General features: G+C 31.5%; 2 protein-coding genes across 2 annotated transcripts; one reads left to right on the forward strand and one right to left on the reverse strand.

The window, feature by feature from the left end:
* Nucleotides 1-731: 731 nt before the first annotated feature.
* Nucleotides 732-3,353, reverse strand: foxg1b (forkhead box G1b). Its single transcript, XM_051123112.1, has one exon. The coding sequence runs from the start codon at nucleotides 2,688-2,690 to the stop codon at nucleotides 1,683-1,685; it is 1,008 nt and encodes a 335-aa protein (XP_050979069.1). The 5' UTR covers nucleotides 2,691-3,353; the 3' UTR covers nucleotides 732-1,682.
* A 9,532-nt stretch (nucleotides 3,354-12,885) lies between these two features.
* acyp2 (acylphosphatase 2, muscle type) lies at nucleotides 12,886-24,704 on the forward strand. The gene is made up of 4 exons (XM_051123116.1): nucleotides 12,886-13,098; nucleotides 13,349-13,365; nucleotides 13,803-13,912; nucleotides 24,290-24,704. The coding sequence occupies exons 1-4, from the start codon at nucleotides 12,966-12,968 to the stop codon at nucleotides 24,402-24,404; spliced, it is 375 nt and encodes a 124-aa protein (XP_050979073.1). The 5' UTR covers nucleotides 12,886-12,965; the 3' UTR covers nucleotides 24,405-24,704.
* Nucleotides 24,705-25,901: the final 1,197 nt, after the last annotated feature.

Raw genomic sequence — 25,901 nt, forward strand, 5'->3', positions numbered from 1 at the left:
GTTTTTTTTTTTCTATACATATTAATTTGCATAGCATATAAAATATAAAGAAGTGGCAGGCATGCTTTCTAATTACATTTTTTTATTGACCATCTTTCTCCGTGAGTCCCTCCCTCTGAACGTCTGTCCGAGCACATTAATGTCGCTCCTACTCTTCTGAAGGTGTCTTTGAGTTTTCTTAGACTTCATATTGTCTGTGCCTCACCGAGACTTTCAGTTCTGCTTGATCCGGGACACGTGGAGCTGAGGTTTCAGGAACATCTGGACAGTAAGTTCAGCATTATTTCTATTGGAAATGGGTCAGAATGACGCCGTGAACCGATTTAGCTCAATGTTTGCGTAAAGGCTCAGTTATGTCAATATTAAGTATTTGTTTATTTAATTTTTATTAATTGGGCACGTGAAGACAATGCATTAGTTCGTGAATATTGTGATTTCTCCATTTGTCTGGGTTGCGCTGTAAATGTGCGCAATTTATAAATTAATTGTTATTGCAATCAGTGGCGCAATAATAAAAATTATTGCATAATCACTTGTACGACGGAAATATTCCATCATTAGGCTATATTTATCAGTTAGCATGCATGACATAAATTCATACTGCATGCACGTAAATGCATCTAAAATTAATCTGCATGCGTGAAGCTAAATGCATTAAATCCCTCGAGCTCTTTGTTCACAAAAAAGCGGATTTGTGTTGCATGGCTAGAAAGGACTCGTTTGCATTCATACAGAAATATTCCAATACTTTATTTCTTTGTTCTGAACTGAAGTTCAGCAAATATATACAGGAAAAAAGACAAACTAGTACAAATCTGCACATGAAATCACCTAGACAACTAAAGGTGCAAAACTATAAATCACACGTTGGTTAAAAGGGTAATAAACAGCTCTAGAAATCACGTTTCCGATTTGCACAGAGTTAAAATAATGGCTTCAGAATGTTATAATAGCAAACGAATGTGCAGGGATGTTATTAATGATCTGTCTTTGGTGCTGAATCACCTCCACGCGTAAAAACTGTATTAAAATACTGTTATGCGTGTAAACAAAATCTCGTGTCGTCACAGAACAGCATTTTATGTGCCAGTATGTACATGTATGAACTCATCCCACACATAGTTTATTTAAACCAGTGCTTTAATTCAGTATCTTAGCTTTAGTAAGTCATTACATGACCTCTCTAAACACAGGCCCACAGGCAAATTCATAAAACATTGCATATAGATTTATATTTGACCCTATTTCAGGTTTACACGGCTAATAATAATGTTTCATTGTCAGAACGCACACCTGAGACAGTCCAAACGCTCAACCCTGATTTAAGATATTAAGGCGCATTCACAGTTTGGGACATAAATAAAAAAGGAATTAGTTATACTAAACGAATAATATGTGCCGAACATCTAATCATAACAGTATCCCACAGTAACAAGGGATAAAAAACATTTCGAATAAATACAAAACCATCATTCACAAAGAAATACGTCTATAAATAATCCTTTTTTTTTTAAAAAAAAAGAAAGAAAAACAAACACGTACGGTTATTGCCTTTGGCATACCATCTATTACAAAATAATCTTAAATAGACAACAAAAAATCCAAACGTACAGTCCTCACACAAAAGGAAAGCACGTTTCGTGGCGAGGTTTTCTAGGAAAGTTTGGATATTCCTATTACGCTCAGCTTAGGAACGAACTGGGCGCGACGCGTTTGTGTTGAGACAGGAGTCCGCTAGAAAGTGGTGTCGTGAAGGACGGCAAACTAGTTCTTAGGGAATCCGACAGGAGAGGGGACGGAGAGCTGGAGATGCCGTAACCCGGCGCGCTCGGAAGCGGCTGCGGCTGCTGCGCGCCCGGTACGAAGTATCCATTGTGCCCTGAAAGTAATCCGGCGGCGGACGGCGGAGACACGCCGTACCCGTTGATACTCCCGCTAGAGGCTCCCAAAATGGGGCGAGACATATCCCCGTTCCCAAGCGGCTCGACGCCCGGGAGTAACGATCCGTACGCGTGTCCTTGGTTTAGAAATCCGTGCGTGGAGCCGTTATAGTGCGAGTGGTGGAGGGGTAAAAACGGAGACAGCTGCCAGTAAAGCGGGTTGCTCGGGCGTTCGCCCAGTCCGAGTCCGAGGGGCGCGAAGCGGAGGCCCCTTTTCATCACCAGCTTGCCCCGCGAGGTCGCCGAGCGCCGGCGGAGCTTCCCAGTGGTTCCGCCAATAAACACATCATCGCTGGAGGGATCCAACATCCAGTAGTTCCCTTTCCCAGGATCGTCGTAATGCCGCGGGACCTTCACGAAGCACTTATTCAAGCTTAAATTGTGTCTGATTGAGTTCTGCCAGCCTTGCTTGTGCTCACGGTAATACGGGAAGTTCTTCATGATGAACTCGTAGATGCCGTTGAGCGTGAGCCGCTTCTCAGGACTCTGTCTGATGGCCATCATGATGAGCGCGTTGTAGCTGAACGGAGGCTTGTCGAATTTCTTTCCCTTTTTAGACGGCTGCTCCTCCGCGTCTCGCTGCGCGGGGTCCATCTCGGACGTTTCTGGGGGTTTGTCCAAGTCCTGTACGGGTGCCGGGCTTCCGCTGCGCTCCGCGCCCTCATCGTCAAACTTGGATGGGAGTAACAGACTCTTGATGCTGAACGATGTCGACTTCTGCACCATGGTCGGCTCGCTGTGATCTCCCATGCCGGGCGGTGAACAAACAAAAGCCGTGGTTGAAAACGCAGGAGGTCAGGCGCGCAACCGCGGGGACGTTGCATGCATGACAGGAGGACGGAGACGCGACGCGCAGACTCGAGAAATTGGTGATTAACCAGCGCTCGGTCTTACCAACTACCTCATCGCAGGGGAGGGAGGAGGAGCTCTTCTAGTGCTGGAAGCTGGACAGTAGTCTCGGCTCACTCCATCATAATGCGCGGAGAGCCCAGTGCGCGCTAGAGTCTGGAGAGAGTCTCCTGTGCGTCACTGATCACGTAGCCTGAATAGGAGGGACGAATAATTGTGCACACATTGCCTGAAAAGCACTGATATAAAGTTTAAATGAGCCAAAACGAAGTTTTAACTGATTCTGAGAAGGACAGTTTTGCTTAAGACACTCTGAAAGTGTCTTAATAATACTTCGAAAGGATTCAAATTAGGGTTTTAAATAATACGATTCTAAAGAATCATAATATCCTGTCATAATATCCTGTCTGATCCAATACAACGTTGTGTGTTATGACCCGTTCGGACCGATTGATTAGTAGGCTTTCCAAGAATAATAATGCATAATGCTGTGCGTAAAAGCGCACAGGCTAAGCCAAGGGCGCCTCTAGTGTCAGCGCGGGTCACAAATCCACTGAGATCCTGTCAGAGGAGTGCAAAAGTTATGTTGGCACTCTGAAGGTCTAATTTATGTCATTCTTTTAGTCAGTGAAATATGCAAACCAATGTGATTCCAGTGCGCTGCACTCAGTCATTTAAAACAGCTTGTTTGCGCATTGTGAAGTGACCGGCGAACATCCTAACAGCCTATTTGCACTGTTGTTTGTTGCTTTTTATCAGTCAGTTAGTCTGATATTTTGCTCAAGTTGCATTAGAATAATTTTAATGACGCGTCTAATAGCCTTTTTTTAAATGTCGCATTTTGCATTCTGAATGCAAAGCTGTTTTTCCATTCACGCTTAGCCACTCTCATTTGAGATTAAATAAATATAATTGTTAGAAATCATAAATATCTTTGTTAAATATCATTAATATCTTTGGTAAATAAATGCATGGTTTCGAAACCAATAAAAATGTTTTATTATTAATTGCTTTCTTGTCTGAAGGCGGTTTGCATCTTTTGCTGCATGCATTGTTGCTTTGCCGAGTGTGAAATGATTTTTATTTGATTTGTAATGCATAAACTGTGTATTTTAATGATGCACAGACCAGTACAACACTTTATTTTATTTTATTAAGCGTTGTGTGTTCAGGCTATGAAACAAAAAAAGGTTAAAATAATTAATTCGTTTTTAAGAAATTAGTGAAATGGCTAAAATATGCAAAGCAAAATAATACAATTTTAAATGTATTTTTATTCAACAATAACAATTCTTGTTACATTAATTAATGTTTTTTATATGTGTACGTATATTTTAATTTTCTAACTAATGAAAATCATCACTACTGCGTTAGACGGCATTGTTCTCGCATTGCCGTAGCAATTTTGTATTAATAAAAACATATATTTGTTGCATTTATTAAAACTCTTTTGCAGCAAAACAACAAATCCTTTGTGTTGTTCTATAAGTAGCTTCTTACTGCCTAGTTTTAATTAATTTCTTAATAATCAAGCTTTATCCAGCTATAAACAGCTCACGTATATTCACGTAAATGAATGTCTTGTTATTTATCATAAATGAATACTATGAAAAAGACGGTGTTTTTCAGTAATACGGTTTTATGAAATTAGTTTATTTTGATTTCTTCTGATATTATCAACATAACTGAAACATTACTAAGAGACAAAATGATTTCCAGTTAGTTGTCGAGCTGTTTATAATTGTTATGGTTTTATTTTTCAGCCTTTATTTATTAAAACCTTTCCTTTCCAATAAACACAGGAAATGCTTAGGAAAAATATAGAAATGTTATGAATAAGAAAAAAATAGGAGCTATATGCACGATCTTGTTTTGATTCTCCAGTCTCGTATGAATTTGTCTGTTTTTTAACCTTTAGCACCTCAGATGTCAAAAAAAAAAAAAAAAATCGAATAGAATCCAAGCTGAATAATTATATGTGGTAAATGTAAAAAAAAAAAATATATATATATATATATATATATCCCACCATGTTTTTGGAAAAAAAAATATTTTTAACAATCAATTTGCAGCAGGAACTTCTGTTTTAAAGAGGTGCGCCCAAAAAAACATGTTTTTAACATTATTTTAATATCTGTACTGCAATGCAAATTGACTTATCAAAATAATATTACGTATTCGTTATCATTTGGGGTCATACACAAATAGGTCAGTCGTGCCAAAATGAGTAATTTGCCGTGACCGTTAATCGTTTCGGAGAGTTATGACCGACATTGTTCACGTACATGAAGGACACACACACACACACACACACAGTATGTACATGTTTGTTTACATCCACACAAGCGCTGCATGGCTTACCACTGGCCTCAAGGCTTCATTTGAAACCATTTGCCAAAACATTTCATGCCAAACAGCAAACACACACACACAAGAGCACATGAAAATGACGTGCAAGGTTCAGTAAAAGGTCACACTACACTTAAAGCACGGTGATGCTGGGGTTTGTCTTCAGGGTGAAGGGTCTCCACGGGCCTGTCCTGGATTTGAGTCGCTTCTTACTGTGGTGAACCAGCATCCACCAACAGGAGCTTCATGATTATGACTGTACAAAACACACTGACATCTCTGCTCTGACCTGAGACTGACCTTTTAGCTTCCTCCTTATAAACAACAGACCGAAACTGCTACGGTGCATGTGCCAAATTCTGTACAGACGCAAAACGTAAAGATGTGGCTTCAGAACCTTTTGAAATTTCTGTTTAACATTTGACATTCGTAAGATTCGAAACCTTGAATCTTTTGTTTCGAATCAGTGTTTCGCAGCGCTTATCGACCTGCCAAATTCACGTGATTTAAATAAATGAAGCATCGCAATGTTATAAATGTTTCGAAATTTAAGTTGTTGCATCCTATACGTTTTGCAAGGATTTACGTTTATTTATGTTTTTGTTTTGTGTGTGTGTGTGTGTGTGTGTGTGTGTGTGTGTGTGTGTGTATTGTGCAATTGACTATATGTTGCATATATAAGGGAGGGAGGGAGGGATATAGCAAACCAAAAAAAAAAAAAAAAAAGATTTTTTGTCTGTCTTCTTTCTCAAATTTAATTTATTATATAATATAAATTATATATAATCTTTTTTCAAGGTTCTTTGTGTATTGTTTATAATTTGGTTTGAGCTGTAAATGTGTGTATCTACCTTTATATATGTTAATATAATTTTAAAAATTACATTTAAGTTGTTCGCACTGATTTCCGGTCAGTTTTATAATGTAGAGGTTTAATAAATAAATAAATAAATAAATGAAAAAGATTACATTTAACACACATAACAGGGCATGTTGTCACAAACACATCATGCCATCTGCCTTAAAATATCTTATTGGCTCTTTTGAAGATTCGAAACCTTTGTGAATCTTTTGTTTCGAACCAGTGAACCGCGTACTGAACTACCAAATTCACGTGATTTCAGTAAACGGTGCTTCATAAATGATTCAAGGATAAGAATTTTCAGTTGTTCGGACTAAACTCGGATCCGTTTTTTTAAATACAGACAGGCTCTTTTTAATATATAAGGCTCTTATTGTTGTGATTAGCTAGTAAACCTTCTGTAAAACACTCAAGCAAGGTCTAAAAACAATAACGTAGACATATTATACACGCACTTCATTTTCAAAAAAACAAATGCGTTTCTAAAAGTGGTGTTTTGTGCAACATTTAGTCTGTGATTTACACCGTTTTGACCAGCAGGTGTCGTGTTTAGAGCGAATCATTTTTCGAATCAATTGGACTTGGAGATTCGAACATCCCTATTTCTCCCAGCACCTGTTTAATTATATTAGAGGTTGTTTAAATACTTTTTAGACATATTAAAGGGACATTAATTAGCAGATATCGTATTTTAAAATACAGCGTTCAAAACACTTGACAATTCACCTCGATTTGATTGTTTTAGTAAAACACAGACAGACCTCAACAATGTCGGCAATTAACAAATACATAATGAGGGATAAAAATCCCTCTAAGCATAAATGACACATAACAAACAATAGCAACAATAAACAGCAGTAGCGTGAATAAACCTTGTAAACAATGAATGCATAATTTATTCATGCTGAAGTGCATGAAGGGAATTCACAAACACAATCAGCAACATTGTTCAATATAAAGCACTTTGTTGAGACGTCTCTCTGATTATTTGGGGTAATATTGCTGGTCTAATTCACATCTACTTACTCAAGTATGCTGAATTATTAAATTAAATTTTAGGACCTTGTACTGTACAACATTACAGTTTGTTTCATCTCTTTCTCTGTGTTTGTTGCTGTTCTCCCTTAGGACTGTTTACAGTTGCTGTTGAGAACCAGACAAATGCTTCTGATTTGTGTTTAACCATGTAAACGAAAGAGATAAACAGAAAAACTTTGTTTGAGACTGTGTAGTTTGCAAAAGAATAATTGTAGCATTTTTTAAAAGATTCTATTTTTTAAAAAAGTTTCACTGTTTCATATGCATTTTTAAAAATGTTTTAATATTTTTATTATTATTATTTTATATATTTTGTGATTATATATTCATCATTTTTTACTTTCCATTTGCCTTCAGTAGTGAATTTTTGATTATTATGAGCACATGCATACTCAATCATTATGAAACGAGCAAAATGTATATATTTTCTATAAAATATATTTATTTATATATTATTTATCTCTCTCTCTCTCTCTCTCTCTCTATATATATATATATATATATATATATATATTTTTAAGATAATGGTTTCAAATAAGCACGCAGTCAAGTCAAAATCTTGTACAGTAGCATGTGTCATTTATGTTAACTTTTAATTTTTTAGAGTTTTATCAAATTAAATGGATACAAGAAAAATGCTGTAATTGTTATATATATTTTAAAGTTGCTACTGCTTTTCCTCCCTTAAGCAGAGAAAATGACTACATTATATCACCATGTTTACACCTTGGCCTGGACTAAATCATTTAGAGCTGTAGTTTATTGCTCTTTTAAACATCATATCCTCATGATGCTTTGCTTTGATATTTCGTTATCTAACACAATGACATTTTAGTGTGACTTAAATGCCTAAATGCTTTTGTCGGTGCAGCTGTATCTTATGTAAAAGCAAAACGTTGCCAAATCAGACAGTCCTAATGGAGTTTGATGCTCAGCACCACTCAAAAAAACCTGCGAGGCACTTAAGCAGCGGATTTAATAAAGCCTTTAAATCACAGAGAGATTCAAACAAATATATTTACACAGGCTTAATTAGCCGTAGTGTGAGGGTGGTGGTTTAGCTGTGATTTGAGGTCAAAACTGTCCGTAGAATGTCGTTAAATCTGCATAAACCTCACTTTGAGGTTCATTCATACAGGAATTATTTTTATTCTAAAAATGCAAAACATTTTCTTTAATTGTTTAGTATTTGGATTAGGCTGTTGTCATTACAATTAGCTATATATGAAAACAATTGAGGTATATATGCACTGATTTAGACAGCTAAGTGTGTGTGTGTGTGTGTGTGTGTGTGTTTATGTGCCGTACTGTTGTCAGTCTGAGCTCTAGGATTATGGGTCTTCTCTCTGTTGGGCATTACTGGCTCAGAACAAATCAACAAATGGTGTGTGTGTACAGTTACTCCTCAATCAGCCGGCACAGCTGTGACGCTTGACAATCCAAAGATGAGCACAATGTTGTGGAATCTCTAAACTTGCCTGTTTTTGTGCCTGTTTTGGCTGTAGCCTTCAGATCAAAGATGGTTCCTTATGATTAGCAAAAGACCCTCATCTCATCAAGCACTGTTTGATCTGGTTTTGGATTGCTTTATGCATCTTTGAAGACTGAACAAATGATTAATATTTATCAGTGTTTTGGAGCTACACAGATTTGTTTATTTTATTTTATTTTTGCATGTTTAGTTGATATTGGATCCTGTGACGAAGGAGTCAGATATAATGCAGAAACTAAAATATGCCATGTTGTAATTTAGAATTTTGACATTTTTAAAATGTAAAATCCTAAACTTTTTTATACTTTCTATGGTTTATATGAGAAAAAGAGGACATATCGGTACTTTTTAATTGCTCTATTAGTCTATTAAGTTATAGAAATGTTTACTAAACATATTTAATACGACACATTTTTAAAATCTTTATATAAATTGCATTGCTTTTTCTTATTTTATATGAGTTTTAGATCAATTAATGCTGCAAAACTCTCAAGAATCAACATTCTTTACAAATTCTAAATCATAAAACTTTTTATTTATTTCCTGGTTTGAGAACAAGAGGAAATATCAGCACTCTTTAATTACACTATTGAATTATAAATAAGGTTACTTAAATATTTTAGTAATTAATATTTAACCTTATATTTATTGCACACTTTTTTCTGACATTTTACTTGATTTTTAGGTTTAGTATAAATTAAAAATGTCGAGCATCAGTGTTAATCTTTAAGATCTTTAAGATTTTAAATTCCAAATGTTTTTTCCCCCCTGGTTTACAAGAAAAAGAGGAGGAAATATTTTCTGTAAACTCTTTAATTGCTCTAATTAGATTTATAAATTAGAAATATTTAATAAGACATTGCATTGCGTTGCATATTTGTTGCATTGCATTTTACTGACATTTTACTCGATTTACTTGATGATTTTACTTTCACTTCAGTATGCAGTTCAGTAAATAAAAACATTCCCATTTCATGCTGAAAAACTCAGTGTTGATCTTTGAGGTTCTGATTTTTAAAGGCACAGAAAGTCTAATCCCATCTTTCTGTGATCATCAGACATGTTAAAACACGTTAAAAACATGCAACCTGTAATGTGCTGGGTCTAAGGTCTCCGTCAAATCCAAATATGATTTGTTTTTTTGAAAGGATTTGTCTGTGAAAAGAAACGTAAACCCTTGTTTGCAAATTACATCTCTAATAAAATATTTGTGCATTCACAAATCTAGATGTTTTTGAACACACTGTAATTCTGTAATCTCTGACGGCCAGGCTTGTGATTCAATCATAAACATACTAGATTACAGAGAACAACTGTGGCTGGGAATATGAAAATCTCATCAGGACGTGAGAGGAAAACCATGTTAGGTGAGTGTTGGCACATTTCTGAAGCTCATTATTTGTGGTTAGTGCAGTAATCTGGTCTGATTTTTAAAATTCAATCATTCTGGAAGGAGACAAATTAATTTGATGTATTTACATGCAAAAAAGTACTATGGTATTACCATATATTTACTTTGAAAATGCCTATGTTTAACTTTTATTGCTTACTAATTGTTTAATCAAAAATATGGGTTATTATTCTTAATTATGTGTAATAATATAATATAATTGTTAATTTATTAAAATCTCATTGGTCTATGTGTAATTAAGTTGGTTTGAGAAAGCCAACTTACTGATATGCTATTTTCTTCTGAGACTAAATCTGTCAACACTAACTCGTCCTAGAGCTTTAACTCTACAAACTCCAAACTCAGCCCAGATCTTCAGACTGATCTGAAGTTAGTTGCTGTATCTTTTCTAACTGATCGGACTTACGGTTTTCCTAAAAATGACGATTAAAATTGGGAAAAATCCCATAGACTTACATTGACGGAATGTTCAAATAAGCAACACTATTCAAATTCCAACTGTCAAAACTCCCAGAATCCTTTGAGACTCAATCAAACTTCCCTTCTATGTACTGTATTTCTAATCCATTTAAACTCATTCAAACTCATCTATCTATCTATGCCTAGCAACCAGAATCATGCTAGTAACTTGCTAATCATGCTAGCAAAATGCTAGTAACTTGTTAATCATGTTAACAACATGCTAGTAACTTGCTAGTCATGCTAGAAACATGCTAGTAACTTGCTAATCATCATGCTAGAAACATGCTAGCAACATGCTAGTAACTTGCTAATCATGCTAGAAACATGCTAGTAACATGCTAGTAACTTGCTAATCATGCTAGCAAAATGCTAGTAACTTGCTAATCATGCTAGAAACATGCTACTAACTTGCTAATCATGCTAGCAACATGCTAGTAACTTGCTAATCGTGCTAGAAACATGTTAGCAACATGTTAGTAACTTGCTAATAATGCTAGTAGCATGCTAGTAACTTGCTAGTCATGCTAGAAACATGCTAGTAACTTGCTAATCATGCTAACAACATGCTAGTAACTTGCTAAGCGTGCTAGAAACATGTTAGCAACATGTTAGTAACTTGCTAATCATGCTAGCAAAATGCTAGTAACTTGCTAATCATGCTAGAAACATGCTAGTAACTGGCTAATCATGCTAACAACATGCTAGTAACTTGCTAGTCATGCTAGAAACATGCTAGCAACATGTTAGTAACTTGCTGATCATGCTAGTAACATGCTAGTAACTTGTTAATCATGCTAATAACATGCTAACGACATGCTAATCATGCTACAATCATGCTAGCAAAATGCTACTAACTTGCTAATCTTGCTAGAAACATGCTAGCAACTTGTTAATCATGCTAGTAACTTGCTAATCATGCTAACAACATGCTAGTAGCTTGTTAATTATGTTAGCACTATGCTAGCAAAATGCTAGTAACTTGCTAATCATGCTAGTAACATGCTAACAACATGTTAGTAACTTGCTAATTATGCTAGCCCCATGCTAGTAAAATGCTAGTAACTTGTTAATAATCCTATAAGCATGCTAACAACATGCTAGTACCTTGCTAATCATTATAACATCATGCTAGTCACGTTTTCTAACTGATCCGGCTTACGGTTTTCATAAACCAAACTATCAACACCACCAAAAATCCCATAGATTTACATTGACGGAATGTTCAAATGAGCAACACTCTTCAAACTCCCAGAATCCCTTGAGGCTCAATCAAGCTTCACTTCTATGTACTATTTCTAATCCATTTACACTCATTTAAGCTTCCGCTCTAATATTTCTAATATTTCTAATCTAGCTAGCTAAATCATGCTAGCAATATGCTAGTAATTAGCTAATCATGCTAACAACATGCTAATCATATTAGAAACATGCTAACAATATGCTAATCAGCTTACAGCATGCTAGTAACTTGCTAATCATGTTAGCAACATGCTAGTAACATGCTAGTCATGCTAGCAACATGCTAGTAACATGCTAATCATGCTAACAACATGCTAGTAACTTGGTAATCATGTTAGCAATGTGCTAGTTACATGCTACTCATACTAGAAACATGCTAACAACATGCTAGTAATGTACTAATCATGCTAGCAATGTGCTAGTTACATGCTAATCATACTAGAAACGTGCTAACAACATGTTAGTAACTTCCTAATCATGTTAGAAACATGCTAGCAAAATGCTAGTAACATGCTAATCATAATAACATCATGCTAATAACTTGCTAATCATGCCAGAAACATGCTAGTGACATGCTAATTATGCTAGAAACATGCTATCAACCTTGCTAATCATGCTAGAAACATGTTAACAACAGGCTAGTAACATGTTAGCTATGTTAGAAACGTTACATGCTAATCATGTGCGAAACATGCTATCAACATGCTAATCAGGCTAATCATGCTAACAACATTCTAGTAACTTGCAAATTATGATAACAACATGCTAATCATGCTAACAACATTGTAATCAGCCTACAAAAATACAAGCAATAAGCTAATCATGCTAAAACATGTTAAATCATGCTAGCTGCTTCCATACTATTACAACCGCTTCAAACTTTCAGGGTAGGCTTTCTCAAGCCAACTTAAAGTTTGTTCTCAAACTTTACTCATCTAGTTTACATATGCAGTTCTATTTAAGAAAACTCTCGCGAGAATGAACGTTGCAAACGTTTTTTTCCTCCAGAGGGCGTTTCGCTTCTCAGAAAGCCGTTGAGAGCTCTGGCTTCTCACTAAGTAAATGTCAGAACTGTTTTTGTCTTTTTTATTTTTTACATCTGATGTTTTTTAAGGATCTGAGTGTAACAGAGAAACAGAAACACAGTCTAAACAATCTTTATAAAATAATGTTTCAGAACTCACCATCCTGTAATCACAACGACTGTGATTTGTCCATTGTGACAAGCGTTGAGAAAAGTAACAGCGGTCACGTGCATGAGTGTCGGGTCGCATTACTTCAGTAGCTTGCAAGTCGCGGCGGCGACGATATGCGCGTTTATTTATGATTATCTGTCATTTAAACGTTTCCTGGACTTCTGTTTTGGTCCTAGCCCTTGTAATATTGTTTGCAATGTCTTCAGACGCCGGTGACAAATATGTTTCTGTAGATTTTGAAGTGTTCGGGGATGTTCAGGGTGCGTATTTGACAGTGGTTTGCAAACTTGGCGACATTTATTCAACGCCACGCCTCCAAAAATAGACGCACATTTATTTATATTACAGCACCAAAACGTTTTACACCATTGTGCATTGATATTTATGAACATAATGTGTAAAATATTCTTTATTACTAAGTGTTTATTGCATACAAGTGTATATATAGACGAATTACGTTTGCATACAGTTGCACTAAACTCAGTTTCACAAATATTTGTCTCTTTTCAGGTGTTTGCTTCAGAATGGTGAGAAATCTATGCATAATATAAGCTTTTTGCTTGCATAACTAAGAAATGAGGGCAGGACCTACTAACACTAGTAAAAATGGCATGGTATTATTATGTTTTAGACATGTTTACATGGCAATACTATGGTATTCCAAGCAATCTGCTTGAAAATAAGTGATTCCTATGAAATACAAGCAAGTACTAGATCTCTAGATGCTAGTTTAGCCAAAGTAACTGAAATCAGTTTGATATCTGAGTATATTTTAGTAGAGGTTTGCACTAGCAATGTCAAAGTGGTGGGATTGATTCCTAGAGAATGCAAAAGTCACTCTGGATAAAAGTATTTTCTAAATGCATGCGTGTAAATGTAATTTCAAACCCCGAAACCCCTTGTTTCATCAGTGAGAAGTCATGTATACGTATCTTTATAGCATTTTTTATCTGTTTTGTTGCAGTATACAGAAGCAGAAGCGAGGAAACTCGGCGTGACGGGCTGGGTGAAGAACACTAGACAGGGCACGGTGGTGGGACAGGTGCAAGGAAATGCCGAAAAAGTTAAAGAAATGTAAGTAACTGTCTTTTAATTGTGTGCAATTACTTATGAAATAATTCATAGGTCTTCATTGGAATATGCAAATGTTTGCATATTACTCTGTTATGTAGACTGTGCACAGTATTTGATGCATGGAATATCTAAATGAAATACATGAATTATTGTTGATTAAAATAAAACAATTAAAACTATTGTTGTTTTAAATATAAATTGTAGTAAAATATAATATATTGAGTAAATATAATAAATAAATAAAATCTATAAAGAAATAAAATATAATAAGTAAATGTAAAATAAAATATGAATTTTAATATTAGATGAAAAACTAAAACGAGAAATGAGAAAAACGTTTAAATAGAAGCACAGAAATTACTAACTGTGAAATAAATAAAAACTAAAACTAATCTACAGGTAAAACTCAAATTTTAAATAAGTTGTAAATATTAATTAATTGTAAAAAAAAAAAAAAAAAATAAAGTAAATATAAATATGGGGAAAAATGGCAAAACCATACAACAAAACAAACCTGAAAAAAAGTAAAATAAATAAATAAATATAAACAGGAGGAAAAAAGTTTAAATATAAATATTATAAAAGTTATAAATATCAATAAAATAAATAAGTAAATAAGTGAATTATATCATAGGAATATATATATATATATATAAATATTAGAAAATACAACAAGATAAAATTAAATTGTAAATATTTGATGAAAACAAAAAAGAGAAATGTTGCTTTTACAGCTTATTGAAGCAAGTTTAATTTGAAGTTTAAACGTTTCTACCTGCAAATAAATAAAAGCTATTATAGCTATTATAATATTATATAATATTATTAAGTATAATATTAAAAAAATAAAAAGATTTTATGACAAAAGCACATAAAATGTCTAAAAGAAAAAAATCAGGAATGATTTCCTGACTGTTTTTGAGTAGAATTAAGGTTCTGAGTCTAAAATTTTCATGTGTATTTTTGTATTTGTCAAAATTTGTCAAAACACCTCTCAAAATGCTTGCTACGAAAGAGAAAATGAATGAAATGAATGAATGAAAATGAATGAAAATTTAACCCGATCTGAATTTTTCATCACGGATGAAAGTTTCGGAGGCAGTGTGTAAACATGGTTGACACAGAGTGAGGTTGTATTTATTTTTTCGGACGAGTGTGCAATGACCATTATAGATTTTCAAAGGTTTTTTATTTCAATACCAGCTCTAATCCACAGAACTAGTCACTTGTGCAGCGTCTCTTCTAACCAGCAGATGGCGTCATTGCTTCAGTGTTCATATCATGGAACAGTCTAGAAAGGCAGATCACAGTCACAGTGAGAGCGTGAACGTGGAAACTCACACTTCCCTTTGAGAGCATTGTGCTTTAACCTATAATCACCGGTGCGGTGAGAGACAGAGACACTGGAGTAGAAGGAGCTCCAGCTGAGCTGTTCATGTGTGGAAAGCTGTGGTTGTGTTGTTGGGAGTGTGTGTGTGTGTGTGTGTGTGTGTGTGTGTGCTGATGTTGTGCTGTATTGTGAGTGTGTGTGGGTGTGGGTCTGCAGTCCCGTGGGTGGGGCGGGTCGTAGAACGATGATGTCATGATGTCAGTCGAGGCGGGGCGGCACACAGGGGCGAGGGTCGTATGACATCACGGTCTCAAATGTGAACCAGACATTCATTTGTGTGAGAGCTTATATACTGTATTTCTGCAGTATGAATACTGTGTGCCGTATGCAGATTTATAGAATGCAAAAGAAACCCTAATGTTTGCTTACGAGTCTGTTTTGTAGTCTGTGCACAGTATTACTGTATAATTTACAGTATAATGTGGTAACACAGTATTACACACAAAAACTAAAAAGTAAAATTAATTGAAATAAAATTAAATTGAACGACTAAATTTAATGATGGGAAATAAATAAAAACTAAAAGTGAACTGAAACTAAAACTGAATTAAAAATAAATAAAAACTGAAACAACTAAAAGTTCAATTAAAAACAAATAGTAAAATAAAAAAACTAATAATCAAATATTTATATTTAATTTATTTACTTATTTTTACTAAAACATTTTTTTTTTAATTATAAGTAATGTAAATTATTTTATTAATATTGGCTCTTATCTTTGCATTCATATTTTTTCATTTTCATTTTAAATTAAGTTTAGAAATTAAATTAAATAAAATTAAATGAGCACAGAAGTTGAAGTACTAAAAGTAATGACTGGAAATAAGTAAAAACAAAACATGAACTAACACTAAAACTGAATTTAAAAAAAAATGAAAAAAATGAAAAAAAAAAAACTTTTTTAAATTATAAATATTACAAATTATATAAATAAATTAATCTTATCTTTGCTTTTTATTTTAAGTTTTAAATTGTAAAATTAAATTTAAAAATTAAAACTAAATTAAATTAAACGAAAACACTAAAATTAATGACTGGAAATAAATAATTGCTAAAACTGAACTAAAACTCAAACTGAAATAAAAATAAATTAAAACCAAATAGTAGAATAATAAGAAAAAAAAATACAATTTAAAATTAAAATGAAAACTGAAATTATAAAGATAAAAGCCAATGTTGATCAAACGAATTAATAATAAATATAAATAAATATTTATAAAATTAATACATTATAAATAGTACAAATAATAAAAGAAAAGACAAATATAGATGAATAACTTTAAAAACCAAAAATGTTGTTAAACGTAAAATAACTCTTAAGTTATATAATTGTGAATAACTGGAAATAAATAAAAAAATGAAATTAAAATGATTAAAACCATATAATAATATATATTTTAAAATTAAATTACAATTAAAAATGAAAACTAATATCAAAAGCTAATATTAATAAAATAATGAACTAATAAAAATTATAGCAGTATTTAAAGTATAAAATGATGTTTTGGCCAAAATTTGAATTATTTGAATTTCAATATATAAAATATATAAAACCAATGTGCAAATGTGTGTCAACTTTCTTTCCCTTATTATGTAGATTATCAGATCATTATAAGATTGATTATTTTATTGAAGTCGGTATCTAATGACATTCGTAAATTATTTTATTTTTGGAATGTGCCATATTTCTAAGTGAAAACGGATATTCAGTGAGGAAAAATATCAGAAAGTACTTGATTTTATTTGATTATATTATTGAAATAACAACAAAATCAGTGCATGTGACAACTAGCCGCGGTCTCTTCTATCAGGTCAGTTCCGCCTATTTTCATGTGAAGGTTATTATGTGCGGCCGTTGTCCTGTAAGACATTTTTAGCTGTGATTCTCTGGTGAAATGGTGTCCTATTTACTTACAACCCAGAAACTCATGTAGCTGTACATGCGATTGCCTGGATACAGTGACGAAGAGCTTTTCCTCCTCTCCCTCGTTCCAGTTGCTGAGCACGAGATGCGAGTGAACAGAAATGTGTTTGCTCATTAAATATTTAAGCAGGCGGCTGGCAGCCCTGCAGGCTCCGCCCCCTTTGCTTCTTTTCCTCCCATCCTAGTTTTCTCTTTCATTCCTTTCCATTGACATCTATCAGTCTGTTTGCAATGTAATTGTTTCGTTTGGCTCTCTGCAGTTGTTTGTTAGTCTTCGGGTTGGTTTGGTGAACTCTCAAGGGTTGAAAGTGATGATGATGAGACTGTAGATCCCAGAGGAGCGTCCCCAGACGGCCTCCACCCTCCCAAACGCTCCACCCGTGCTTGAATTATGGCTGGATGAGCTCTGAAGTCTAGAAATACTGCCAGAGAGCATTTCAGCTCCATCCAGATAATCACACAGAATCACTTTAAGAGCTGTTGACGTGACATTTTACAGCAGTCTCATCTGATGTGGCAGAATTCATTTATTTTAGAGCCTTTTGCAACAGAATCTCTATAATTATTGTGGGTTGCTTGCATCACTGTAACCACTGCTCATATTTAGGGTTCATTTGAATTTTTTGGGCATTTAAAGAAACCCCAAAATAAAATAAAAATATAATATAATATAATATTTAATTATAGTTTAAGAGGTAGATATTTTTTTTTATTTATTTTACATTTATTTATTATATAAAAATCATTAATTACATTAATTACTTACTAATAAATTAATAGGTTTGATTTGAATTTTTGGACATTTGAAATATTATATTTTTTTGAACCCCATAATAATATAATATAATATAATAATATGAAAAGTAAATAGTTTAATATATTTTACATGTATGTATTAATTAATAATAATATTTATTAAACGTGGAAAATATTTTGAGTGAGTTTGTAATAGTATTATTCTTGTTAATTTGTTTTATTTTTTAATTGATTATACACAATTGTAATATTTAATCCGGTGATACTTTGCAGGTTGTAATAATATAATATAATATACAACAAAATAATATAAAATAAAATATAGTAAATATTTTAATATAACTGAAATAGAATAGAATAGAATATGAATAGTAAATATTTTAATATATTTTACATTTATGTATTATTAAATTTTTTTTTTATTCATATACACAAGTGTAATATTTGATTCAGTGATACTTCTCATTTTGTTATAATAAATATAATATAATATAATATAATAAACAATAAAATGATATAATATAAAATAAAGTAAATACTTATATAATATATAATAATATTAAAAATACATATTTTCAATTATTTAAAATAATTATTAATATTATATTAATATTTATTATTAAGTAAGACTTGTTTATACTTTTTTTTTAAACCAGTGATATTTTTATCACAACGACAGTCACATGTTGTTATTACAATATAATCATATAATAATTTTTTATGCATTGATATTTCTAACACAATGGCAGTGACAGGTTGTAAATAGTCACTTGTGTTTTGATAAGAAACTAGTGCTGTTTTCCTGGTGTTGTACTAGAGCGTGTGGCGGATTGTTAGACGGAGGTTAATGGCAATGGCAATCCGTATGAGAAAGTTCCTTCCAATCACAGCGTGTCAATGTTATCTGACTTCCTCAACAGGGGCAGAAGGAAACTCCTTTCCTTCACAACACAATGAACACTACAAAGACTCAAGTGTTTATATATTGCAAGTACAGCTGTGCCGTGTTTGAGAGAGAGTGTTTAGGAAGAGCGGAGAAGTCATTCAGAGCGTGAGAATAATGGAAAGTTTATTGTCATCTGTGTTTAATGCAGGCTGTATCACCTATATGAAACACAGAAGAGGCCATTAAAGTATATTAGTCATTATAAATATATTAATCACTGCCCTGTGACCTTCATAAACCAATAAAATACCAAAACAATCTTACTGAAGATAAATATGCCAACAAAGCATATCATATATGGCACTTAAATATTATATGAGCTGTTATTTTATATGAGGTTTGCAAAAAAATTTGTCTGATTTATGTATTTTTTATTCTTATTTTCTAAAATATATATATAAAATACATTTTAAACCTCTATTTTTTATTATTATTTCCTACAAATGAATGTTTATGTTTATAAATATATATTAAATTAAATTAATTAAATAATACATGAAAAAGAAATGAGAAAAGAATTGAGTTTTTGGACACAGTTGGGTTTCGTTTCAAATGGTTTCGTATGGATGTGTTTCGTTTCAAACAAATTATTTTATATTTTAAATATTACTTTGTTAATTAATTGCTGGATATAGTTGAGAAAGAAAGCATCACATCTTGTGCGAAAAATCATAATTTTCATGAAAATTGTTTTCACGCCATTTTTTAAAGCAATTTATGGGGGGAAATGGTTTCAGAGCTGATTTTAATATAAATATAATACAAGTTATTATAAATATAAATTTGTAAATAAAAATTGTTTCAAAGCAATTTTTACTAGAAATTTCTGAGTAAAATTTTTTTTCAAAGTCATTTTTACTGTTCATTTCTGAGAGAAAATAGTTTCAAAGCCATTTTTACTAGACATTTATGTGATTTTTTTTTTCAAAATTATTTTTACTATTAATTTCTGAGTAAAATTAGTTTCAAAGCCATTTTTACTAGAAATTTATGACTGAAAATTGATAGTTTTCAGATTCAAAAACATTTTTCTAGAAATGTATGGGTTAAAATGGTTTCAAAGCCATTATTGCTAGCAATTTCTGAGGTTTTTTTTTTTCAAAGCCATTTCTACTATTAGTTTCTGAGTGAAAAATGTTTCAAAGCCATTTTTACTAGCAATTTATGGGAGAAAATTGTTTCAAAGCTATTTTTTGCTGCCAATTTATAGGTGAAATTTGGTTTAAAGCCACCATTTCTACTAGCAATTTCTGATTGAAAATAGTTTCAAGCTGTTTTTACTAGCAATTTCCCAGTAAAAAAAAAAAAGTAAATTTTACTGTGAATTTATGGACAAAAATAATTTCAAAGCCATTTTCACAAGCAATTTATGGGTTAAAATTGTTCAAAGCCATTTTTACTAGCAATTTCTGAGTTTTTTTTTTTTTTCAAAATCATTTTTACTAGCAATTTCTGAGTAATTTTCATTTCAAACTCATTTTTACTATTACTTTCTGAGTGAAAATTGTTTCGAAGCCATTTTTACTGACAATTTAGAAGTGTTTTTTTTTTTCATTTTTTACTACCAATTTCTGAGTAAAAATAGTTTTAAAGCCATTTTTCAAGCAATTTCTGAGTAAATAATTTTTTCAATGTTATTTCTACTATCAATTTCTGATTGAAAACAGTTTCAAGCTGTTTTTACTACCAATTTCTTAGTAAAAAACAATTCGAAGTCAGTTTTACTATTAATTTCTGAGTAAAAAAATGGTTTCAAAGCCATTTTTACTAGCAATCAATGGGTGAAATTTCTTTCAAAGCTATTTTTACTAGCAATTTCTGAGTTAAAAATGTGTTCAAAACAATTTTTACTAGCAATTTCTGAGGTTTTTTTCAGTCATTTTTACTATTAATTTTTGAGCAAAAACAGTTTCAAAGTGATTTCTACTAGCATTTTCTCAGTAAAAAACAATTTTCAAGTCAATTTTACTGTCAATTTATGGATAAAAAGAGTTTCAAGGCCATTTTTACTAGCAATTTCTGAGTTTTTTTTTCAAAATCATTTTTACTATTAATTTCTGAGTGAAAAAGAGTTTCAAGGCCATTTTTACTAGCAATTTCTCAGTAAAAAAAAAGTCAATTTTACTGTCAATTTCTGGATAAAAATTGTTTCGAAGACATTTTTACAGGCAATTTCTGAGGTTTTTTTCAAAGTCATTTTTACCATTAATTTCTGAGTGTAAATGGTTTCAAAGCCATTTTTACTAGCAATTTCTGGGTTTGTTTTTTTCAAAGTCATTTTTACTATTAATTTTTGAGTGAAAACTGTTTCAAAGTCATTTCTACTAGCAATTTTTACAAAAATTTCAGTAAAAAACAATTTTGAAGTCAATTTTACTGTCAATTTATAGGTGAAAACAATTTCAAGGCCGTTTTTACTAGCAATTGTGGAGTAATTTTTTGTTTCAAAGTCATTTTTACTATTAATTTCTGAGTGAAAATGGTTTCAAAGCCATTTTTACTAGCAATCAATGGGTGAAATTTCTTTCAAAGCCATTTTTACTAGCAATTTCTGAGTTTTTTTTTTTCTCAAAATCATTTTTACTATTAATTTTCGAGTGAAAGTAGTTTCAAAGTCATTTCTACTAGCAATTTCTCAGTAAAAAACAATTTTGAGGTCAATTTTACTGTCAATTTATAGGTGAAAACAGTTTCAAGGCCATTTTTACTAGCAATTTCATAGTAATTTTCATTTCAAAGTCATTTTTTCTATTACTTTCTAAATGAAAATAGTTTCAAAGCCCTTTTTTACTAGCAGTTTCTGAGTGAAAGTAGTTTTGAAGGCATTTTTCAATGTAGTTTCTCTACCATATAGTTTTTTCTTTAATCTAACCAACATGGGTTTTGTGCTTTTAAAACAATATGTAAAGTGTCTGTTCCTCTGTCAGGGTTGTATTTCGTCATTATTGAGTGAACCGCACCCTGATGAAACTGGAGGCTTTCACGTCCAAAACAAACCTCTGGATTTTGCCGTAACGGCCGATAACCCCAGAATAACCCGGATCCGTCTGTAATCCGTCATTCCCAGCGCTCAAAACACAATCTGCGCGGCTCTCTTTATCACGGGGGCCGTTCCTGCGCTGTTGCTGTAGAGATTGTAGCTGTTCTCTTTGACAGGGGCTCCTCCTCTTCCTGGCAGGCCCATTATGAGCTGAATATTGGGCAGCCATGCAGATGGTCTGACCGCACTCTCTCTTATCCGATATGAGATCAGCGCCGCGGCCCATAGGGAGAATAATGCATTTACAGCCTCCGAGGAGAACTGCATGAGAGATCCTGCATGTCTGTCCGGCTTCAGTCAAGAGTGTGTGTGTGTATGTGTGTGTGTGTTTATGCACCGCGCCCATGTTTTTGAAAAAGAGAAAGAAAATGGAGGCCGCTTGTCCTCCTGATGGCGTTTCTTTAGCATTTCTTATGCTCTTCAGTGAATGGAGATTCAAAATTGATACAAAAGTATCATAAAAGTATCCTACATTTTTAAATTTGAGATGGATCTTTATGTTCTTCCTTGCTTTAAAACTCTTGAACACCTTTTCACCTTTGCATTTTGGATGGATGTTTTTAAGTGGCTACAATATTCATCCTTTAGTTTTTGGACATATCACGTTTTTTAAGAATAATTGAAGCTTCAGGTTTCTTTTGGTGGGTAAATATCATATTCACATGTGTAAATGGAAAAATGTGAACCTTCATTTGTGAAAAAATTTCAAATATTAAAAAATAAAACAAAGTAGAAAGACAGAAACCAATAAATAAACAAATATATACTGTTTAATGTTACCCTGATTTGCATCTTTGTTAAAGTGAGTCAATCCCACTTAAATCTTGCTTTAAATTATTATTTTTTTAAAAAAGTTTTTAAAAAAAGTATTCATAACAACATTTGTATGCGAAACCTAAATTTAAAATAAAACAAAATATTTAATAATACTTTAAAAATAATATAGTTTCCAATGCAACATTTCTTATTTTCATTTAGTTCAAATTGATGTACTAAAATAACTAAAACTAGCACTAAAAATTAATCAAATCTGTAGAGACATGGCAAATGCACACAACAAAACTACTAAAATTTTAACAAAAATTCAAATTAAAAAAGAAAATTCAAAAATAATTTAATAAAAATAATTCAAAACAAATTCAAAATATTAATATAAACTACAATAGTATCTCAGTGATACTAAAAAAGCTAAACCAAAATGAAAAGAGAAAATACAAAAATAAAAACTAATTTAAAATATAAAAAAAGAATAATAGTATCTTCTAGCAAAAACACAACTAAATTACTAAAATGTTATCTAAAATCAAAAGAAAAAAATAAAATTAAAAATAAAAATTAATTCAAAATATTAGAACGAGACAATAATAGTATCTTATAGCAAAAACACACAACTAAATCTCTAACATTTTAGCTAAAATTAAAATGAAAAAAGAAAATACAAAAATAAAAATTAATTCAAAATATTAGAAAAAGGCAATAGTAGTACAATAGTAGTATCTTAGACAAAAATAAGACAATAATAGTACCTTATAGCAAAAGAAACCAACTAAATCCCTAAAATTTTAGCTAAAATTAAAGGGAAAAAATAAAATAAAAAATAATTCAAAATATTACAAAAAGACAATAGTAGTTTCTTATAGCAAAAACACACAACTAAATCACTAAAATTTTAGCTAAAATTAAAATAAAAAAAGAAAATACAAAAATAAAAACGAATTAAAAATAATAAAAAAGACAATAGTAGTATCTTATAGCGCAAAAACACAACTACATTTCTGAAATTTTCCTTAAAATTAAAATAAAAAAGAAAATTCAAAAATAAAAACTAATTCAAAATATTAAAAAAACAATAATAGTATCTTATAGCAAAAACACAACTAAGTCACTAAAATTTTAGCAGAAATTAAAATAAAAAAATACAAAAATAAAAAATGAATTTAAAATATGAAAAAAAAAACAATAATAGTATCTTATAGCAAAAACAACTAAATCACTACAATTTTAGCTAAAATTAAAGGGGAAATTTTTTTTTAAAATAATTCAAAATATTACAAAAAGACAATAATAGTATCTTATAGCAAAAACGCATAACTAAATTACTACAATTTTAGCTCAAAGTAAAATAAAAGAAAATACAAAAATAAAAACTAATTCAAAATATTCAAAAAACAATAATAGTGTTTCAATTAACCTGTCTTGCTTTGTAAATGTGCAAAATGTGTAAGAAAAAAGGGTCTAAAAAGGAATCCATTTGACTTGTGCATCATATTCTGTTATTTCCATTATTTACTGTGTTTTGTCTGTCTGTGTTTGATCTACAGGAAGTACTGGCTCAGTAAGGTGGGCAGTCCCAGCTCTCGAATCGACCGCACTCAGTTCTCCAATGAGAAACCGATCTCTAAACTGGAGATTCGTGGATTTGGCACTCGCTACTGAAACCCAGCCAGTCTAATCTGCACTGACAAACAACAAACACAGATACTTGGTAGATGTTTACCATGTAGTTTACAAGAAGACACTTTACAAAAAAAACTAAATATTTACCCCATTATAATTTGTTGTTTGTATTTGTTAGCATAGGGTTGTAAATATGAATAAATTATTTGATGTTATGTAAGCAAAACACAAACCAGAGTTGCCAATATGATTATATCTGATACTTTTATTCAAACTCAACAGGAAAGATAATAAAATATGAAAGGTTGTATTGTATTTGGATGTTTTTTTTTTGTTTTTTTATGTTTTATCAAGGGTGCATTTATTTGATCAAAAATATGGTAAAAATGTGAAATATTATTTATTTTTAAAATAAATGTTTTCGATATGAATATCTGTTAAAATCTAATTTATTTCTGTGATCAAAGCTGAATTTTCAGCATCATTACTCCAGTCTTCAGTGTCACATGATCCTTCAGAAATCATTCTAATATGGTGATTTGCTCTTCAAGCAACTTTTCTGATTATTAGGAATTTTGAAAACAGTCGTGATGCCCAATATTTTTGTGGAAACTGTGATACACTGTAGAAATTAGCCCTTTTATTCATCAAGCACACATTGAGTAATGATGCTGAAAATTCAGCTTTGATCACAGAAATAAACTACATTTTAACATATAGTCACGCAGAAAATATAAAAAAAGACAATTGTATTATCTTATAGCAAAAACACAACTACATTAATAAAATTTTAGCTAAAATGAAAAAACAGAAAATACTAAAATTAAAATTACAAAAAGAAAATACAAAAATAAAAACTAATTCAAAATATTAAAAAAAAACAATAATAGTATTTTATTGCAAAAACAAATACATTTGTAAAATGTTAGCTAAAATTAAAATAAAAATAAAGAAAATACAAAAATAAAAACGAATTCAAAATATTAAAAAAAACAATTATAGTATCTTATAGCAAAAACACAAAATAAATTACTAAAATTTAAGCTAAATTAAAAATAAATAAATAAATAAAAAAAAATTAGCACTTTTATTCATCACTTTTATTCTTTAAGCATATATTCACATATATTCACACAGAAAATATTTTAAAAAGACAATAATATTATCTTGTAGCAAAAACACAATTACATTAATTAATCAGCTAAAATGAAAATGTAAAAGAAAATAAAAAAATAATTCAAAATATTAAAAAATAACAGTAGTAGTATCCTACTGCAAAAACACATACATTTCTAAAATTAGAGCTAAAATTAAATAAAAAAAAAAAACAATAATAGTATTTTATTGCAAAAACATATATTTCTAAAATTTGATATAAATAAAGAAAATACAAAAATAAAAACTAATTCAAAATATTCAAAAAGTCAATAATAGTGTCTTATAGCAAAAACACATAACTAAATTACTCAAATTTAAGCTAAATTAAGAAAATATTAAAAAAATATTTTATTCATTAAGCACATTAAATCAAAAGTG

This window comes from Labeo rohita, chromosome 11 (assembly GCF_022985175.1).
Source record: "Labeo rohita strain BAU-BD-2019 chromosome 11, IGBB_LRoh.1.0, whole genome shotgun sequence".
In the NCBI taxonomy this organism is placed as follows: Eukaryota; Metazoa; Chordata; class Actinopteri; order Cypriniformes; family Cyprinidae; genus Labeo; species Labeo rohita.

Bases quoted from the DNA above. Each gene is read 5' to 3' on its own strand.
- acyp2 (XM_051123116.1), top strand. From the start codon at position 12,966: ATGATTATCTGTCATTTAAACGTTTCCTGGACTTCTGTTTTGGTCCTA. The intron at 13,913-24,289 runs GTAAGTAACTGT...TTTGATCTACAG, and splicing joins GCCGAAAAAGTTAAAGAAAT to GAAGTACTGGCTCAGTAAGG.
- foxg1b (XM_051123112.1), bottom strand. From the start codon at position 2,690: ATGGGAGATCACAGCGAGCCGACCATGGTGCAGAAGTCGACATCGTTC.